Source organism: Scardinius erythrophthalmus (assembly GCF_964197995.2).
Source record: "Scardinius erythrophthalmus genome assembly, chromosome: 19".
Taxonomy (NCBI): Eukaryota; Metazoa; Chordata; class Actinopteri; order Cypriniformes; family Leuciscidae; genus Scardinius; species Scardinius erythrophthalmus.
In genome coordinates, this window is record NC_138239.1 from 2,423,916 (window position 1) to 2,429,895 (window position 5,980).

Sequence of the window (5,980 nt, forward strand, 5' to 3'; positions counted from 1 at the left end):
TTTAAACAATGATGATTTATTATTGGTTAGTTATTGTTACTTTAAATGGGTGTAATTAAAGCTACTTTTTAAACATGATATATCGCTGGTGAGGTAATCAGATTATTAAAGGTCTAACATGATTTATAGTCAATATTATATATGAATATTGCTAAACTATATAAAATTATTAATCATACCTGCAGGTTATTGTTAAACATTGGTGCTAAACTTTAAGTGTCTTTATTAGGGATGCTCAATATATCGGCCACCATATTTATATCGGCCGATATATGGTCATATTTAATGTTATCGTTATCGGGCCGATAAGAAAATCTGGCTGATATATTAAAGCTGATTAATAATGCATTTCCTTCAGCTGAGATGCTTCAGATGCGCACTGTTCATCATGATGGGTTTTAATTGCTTGAAATGATTGAAATCGCTTCAAAAAGAAAACACAGTTCAGAGCAAGTCTGTCATATTGGCTACATTAAATTATGAGAATATTATTGTGTGCTTGTGTAATGCTGAGACTTGTGTTTTTGTAATCAGGCTCTTAAAAATGATATAAAAATTTGGATTAAGATTAATCGGCCAATATATCGATTATCAGCCTTCAAATTTTAATGATCAGTTATTTCTATCAGCCACATTTTTCATATCTCTGCATCCCTAATCTTTATGAAAGTTTTCCTGATTTGTCTATCAACTTTGTATTGTTAATCAGAAAAGACCAAAAGCCTGCTGTTCACCGGGACCCAAGCCGTGATGGGTCGCATCTGGAAGGCGGACGGGGGGGAGAAGCGTTCGGATCCGGAGCCGGTTCCGGGGCCTCAGACGCTCCTCAGGGGCCAGACCCTCATCGGGCTCGACGGGAGACTGAAGAAAGCAGACGCGGGTCCAGGTGAGGTTCTGTGAGATCGACGTCATCGGCTGATGATCTCGTGTTCAGGGCCGGGGTTATGCGCAGGCATTCTGGGCCGGTGCCTATAATCACACATCCAGGGCGGACCCATTACAATGCGGAGACGTTATTATTCACTTTAAAGGGTTAGTTCACCCAAAAATTAAAATTCTGTCAGTAATTACTCACCCTCATGTTGTTCCAACCGCGTAAGACCTTCGTTCATCTTCGGAACACAAATTAAGATATTTTTGATGAAATCTGAGCCATGTTTCACTCCTCCATAGGCTGCTATGTGACCGAAACTTGCTGGCCCAGAAAAGTTATTAAAGAGATCGTTAATATAGTCCAAGTGACTCCAGTGGCTCAATCTTAAGTTTATAAAGCGACGAGAATACTTTCTGTGCGCAAAAACAAATAAAAATAACGACTTTATTCCACTTTTCATTTCCTTCTCTCTGGGCCTCTAGTTGGTTCGCGTAGTCTTTTTGCGCACAATGCGTAGCGCGTCTGTGTTACACGTCACCACGTAGGCTCACTATTGGCCGACGCCGGTCATGTGTGTGATGCGTGATGACGTGCAACACAGACGCGCAGCGCAAAAACACTACGAGGCCCAGAGAGAAGGAAATGAAAAGTGGAATAAAGTCGTTATTTTTGTTTGTTTTTGCGCACAAAAAGTATTCTCGTCGCATGATAAACTTAATGTAGTGCCACTGTAGTTACTTGGACTATTTTAACGATGTTTTAATAACTATTCTGGGCCGGTGAGTTTCGGTCACACTGGAAGCCTATGGAGGAGTCAAAATTATGTCAGATTTCATCAAAAATATCTTAGTTTGTGTTCCGAAGATGAACGAAAGACTTACATGGTTGGAACAACATGAGGGTGAGTAATTACTGACAGAATTTTCATTTTTGGGTGAACTAACCCTTTAATGAAGTCAATTACTTTATAAATTAATTCAACTTAAAATATCGTCTTTTTAACATAAATCGTTATTATTGGTCACTCTTTACATCTGTCTGTGGGTTTCGCAAATATTTAACCAATGAGAATTATTAGAAAGAGCTTGTGACTAAACCTCGATCCTCAAGCTGTCAGTCAAACTCATAACTCCGCCCACCTCTATCATGAATGAAGCAGTTCTAATGTTGAACATGACAATCGCCGGACGAACACTTCCTAACTTCATCTGAGCTTGATCTTGGTAAAGTGTTAAAATGATGAAACATGGAAGTATGATCTCATATAAAGCCACAATATCAAAATTGGGAATTTTTATATATTTTTTTCCTTAAAAAGGTTAAGGATCCCAAAATTAGCTTTCGCCGATGTCACAATATGAGGTAAATCCTGTCAGTATAAAGACCAGACCGGCACTGCTTAAATTCATCTGAGAGATCCACATTTACTGCCTGAATGTCTTGTATCTAATCAATAAAATAATTAGAATAAGACTACCAATCAAGTGAAATTGTGTTTGCGCTGCTGAGGCACAGAAATAATGTTAAAAACAACGTGTTTATTGAATAATTACAATCATGATCATATTGGTAAAAACGGCTTCCTTGCTTTTTGTGTGTGTGTGAGAGACTGGTTAACTATGTTATAAAAATCTCTTTATATTCATATCTTAAATTTTCAGGAACAAGTGGATTATTTTGAAGGGGAAAGAGAGTTGTGCTTGCCTGACCGGACAACTAGCTTAACTTTAGTGACAAAAATAACCAGGGAAGCATCGAAACGCAATAATGATTGTGATTTTATTATATTCAGTGTAAACAGCGATTGATAATGGGTCGCCTAGTGTATTTCTGGTAACAGTCGCGTTAGAGATGCATTCATGGAGAAATCAAAATAAATGAGAGTAACAGCACATGTAGAAACTCTCAGAAGAAATGCACTCCGGTAAAAATTACTTTTTTTTTATTTATAACATGATTTATTTTAACATGACACAACTAATGGAGTTGTTTTGCTGAATATTATCACGATTGAAAATGTTACTTGAGTTATAGTTCAATAAACAAGTAGCCTAGTTAATATTAGCCTACTTACATTTTAGACAAACAATATGAACTGTTTTTGTTCTATTTCACCAATGGAAATGGTTCCTAAGGAAAGCAGCAGCAGTGCGGTGTTATTACTGAATGATTCAGCGTTTTGAAAGAATCTTTTGTATGAATGACTCTCTAATTAAGACGGTCACTTGCCGCCACCTACTGGCGGTTTAGTTTCATGTTTAAGTATTGCATTTTTTCTTATTTGTATATTCAAACATTAATTTAAAACATCAATCTCATAACAATTTGCTGTGTACTGTACCTGACAGGACCCAAGTTAAACAATATCGAATCAAATTGTGACTCTTGTCAATGCCCATCCCTAGCGTACTCGAAGCAAATGTTGCCTTTTCCTTTTTTTTTTTTTTTAATTTTAATTATTATTTTTTTGAAGTGTGTGTGTAAGTGAGACTCCTGTGGAACATGCATGCAAGAAAAGATTCTTCAGAATATAATGCATTCTCAATCTCATGTCTAAATGATTGTGGTTTGTTCCAGGCCTGTGTTCATCACTGGTGAGAGTGTCGTGCTCTTATCGTCACCGCTAACGTGATGTGTTGTGTGTGTTCAGGTTGTGCAGCGGCTCCGTCAGCGTGCTGTGTGTGTCAGCGGGTCTCGGGTTCGAGGAGGCCGTGTTCCCAGTGTGAGCGTCCGGCGTGTCCCGTGTGTGTTCAGCAGTGCAGCGTTTGCTCCGAGCGCTTCTGCTCCTTGTGCTCCGTCACCGAGTGAGTTACAGCGCACGAACACTCTAGCTTCAGCCGTCAGGGGTGTGTTTCCCGAGAGCATCGGCGGACGACTGTGGGCACGAGTTCTGGCGTTAGCAGCAGTTTAACGAGTGTTTCCTGAAACCATCAATCTAGTTGTGTGTTTGGAGCGACAGATCTCGACCTGTGGTTAGAGTTTCTAGTTTGCATGACATGTGGACTCAATAAATCCTCATCTTGAGCAAAATAAGCAAGATGACATTCAGTACAACCCGTGTCTTTTATTAAGAATACATAATGTCATTTACATCTTTTAGTTTGTCGAGAGATTTAAAGCACCGTTTTTGAAGCGCTCGCATGTGTGAACGAGCCTATGATCGAATCTGGAAATAAAGCAAAATAACTGAGAAAAATGAGAAAGTCCTCAGATGTCATGTACGTAATTTATAGAAAAACATCTAGCGTTAATTCGATCTCAAACAGATTCATTAAAAGAAGTTATTACTCCACCACATCATTCACTAACGTGGTTGAACGACTGATTTGCGGCAGCACGGTTTCAGGAGACAGTCGTGACTAGAGTTGATCTCTTCAGTGATGTACTATAGTACAGGGTGTCTGCGGGGTCTTAAAGTATTAAAAGTTGATCAATCAATTTAGAGAAAATTAAGGCCCCTTAAAGGGATAGTTCACCCAAAAATGACAATTCTGTCAGTAATTACTCTCCCTCATGTTTTTCAACCCCGTCAGACCTTCGTTCATCTTCAACACAAATTAAGATATTTTTGATTAAATCTGAGAGCTGTCTCACTCCTCCATAGGCTTCTAAGAGATTGTAACTTGCTGGCCCAGAAAAGTTATTAAAGAGATCGTTAATATAGTCCAAGTGACTACAGCGGCTCAACCTTAAGTTTATCAAGCGACGAATACTTTTTGCGCGATTAAAAACAAACAAAAATAACGACTTTATTCCACTATTCATTTCCTTCTCTCTGAACCTCGAGTTAGTTTATGTAGTGTTTTTCGCACAAAAAGTATTTTTGTCGCTTGATAAACTTAAGGTTGAGCCGCTGTAGTCACTTGGACTATTTTAACGATCTCTTTAACTTTTCTGGGCCAGCAAGTTTCAATCACTTAGAAGCCTATGGAGGAGTGATCCAGCTCTCAGATTTAATCAAAAATATCTTAATTTGTGTTGAAGATGAACAAAGGTCTTACGGGGTTGGAACAACATGAGGGCGAGTAATTACTGACAGAATTTTCATTTTTGGGTGAACTAACCCTTTAAAAAGTATTAAAGTCTTAAAGGCCATTTTCCAATTAAATTTGGTATCATCTTTTATGTATATTTGTCAATTAATTCTCGTGTTTCGTTCCCACCCTTCTGAATCATGTTGCATTGAGTTATCACAAACTACGACCGTTTAGTTGTGCCATCTTACATCTTATATTATATATATATCATTGTAAGGTGTCGCCGATGTAACGTTTAAAACTTGAAGTGGCAATGGAGTCTTAATGTATGGGAAACACACTCCTGATTCTGTTTTCCTGAATGATCCGTGTCTGTCTCACCCGTTCTCTCTCTCCGCAGTTACAGCGAGCGCTATGAGCGGATCCTCTGCTGTGGATGTTCCTCCTGATGGAGACGCTCAACTGATGGACGCGTGCTGAGATTATTTTAATGCATTACCAATTAAATGTAAATGAGATTACTATTTTATATATGCTTGCTTTGTTTCTTGCTCTTTCCCTTGTGTATATACTTATTGAAATAAATACTTGATGTTGATGCTTTCTTAATTGTTGTGTGGAGTTTAAATTATTTTAAGCAAAGCGAAATGTTTTCTGATATGCAGTGAAATGTATTATGAGTGCGTCATCATTAGTCGTGCTGTCGTGTGTTGGTCACTAGAGGGCAGCAGCTCAATATAATTCACTAGTGATTCTGAATATTCACCAGCAAAACTTCATTAAATCTGCTTTAATTGTGGTGATTTGCTTTCAGAATGAAACGGGAGTCTTTAAACGTTGTTTAAAATGTAACAATTAATTTGCCTTTGGAAACTTTAAAAAGAATTGGACACTTTAAGCTCAATCGGACTCTGAACCCTCAATACTTTCATTGTTCATATTCATTTTGAGTTGAAGCAACTTCTGGGAGAAATAACTATAGTATAACCATGGTACTTTAGACATTTGTGTTATGGTTTAAGAGATTTTGAAAAGTCTTTCTCACCAAGGCTGATTTTATATTATCAAAAATACAGTATTGTGAGATATTAAACTTTAAAGTGACTTTTCTATGTGAACATATAGTAAA

The 5,980-nt window shown here is 37.8% G+C and overlaps 1 protein-coding gene across 3 annotated transcripts in view; it reads left to right on the forward strand.

The window, feature by feature from the left end:
• siva1 (SIVA1, apoptosis-inducing factor) overlaps window positions 1-5,460 on the forward strand; it is a 5,993-nt gene extending 533 nt beyond the window's left edge. The window contains exons 2-4 of one of the 3 annotated variants that reach the window (XR_014032194.1): window positions 710-886; window positions 3,525-4,461; window positions 4,734-5,460. Coding sequence is in view for 1 of the 3 variants with exons in the window: in XM_081394231.1 (XP_081250357.1) it covers window positions 710-886; window positions 3,525-3,678; window positions 5,252-5,300 (380 nt within the window). In the remaining 2 variants the exon portion in view is untranslated. Of the gene's footprint in view, window positions 1-709; window positions 887-3,524; window positions 4,529-4,718 lie in introns of all 3 variants that reach the window. The other 2 variants (XR_014032195.1, XM_081394231.1) reach the window with 2 other exon arrangements.
• Window positions 5,461-5,980: the final 520 nt, after the last annotated feature.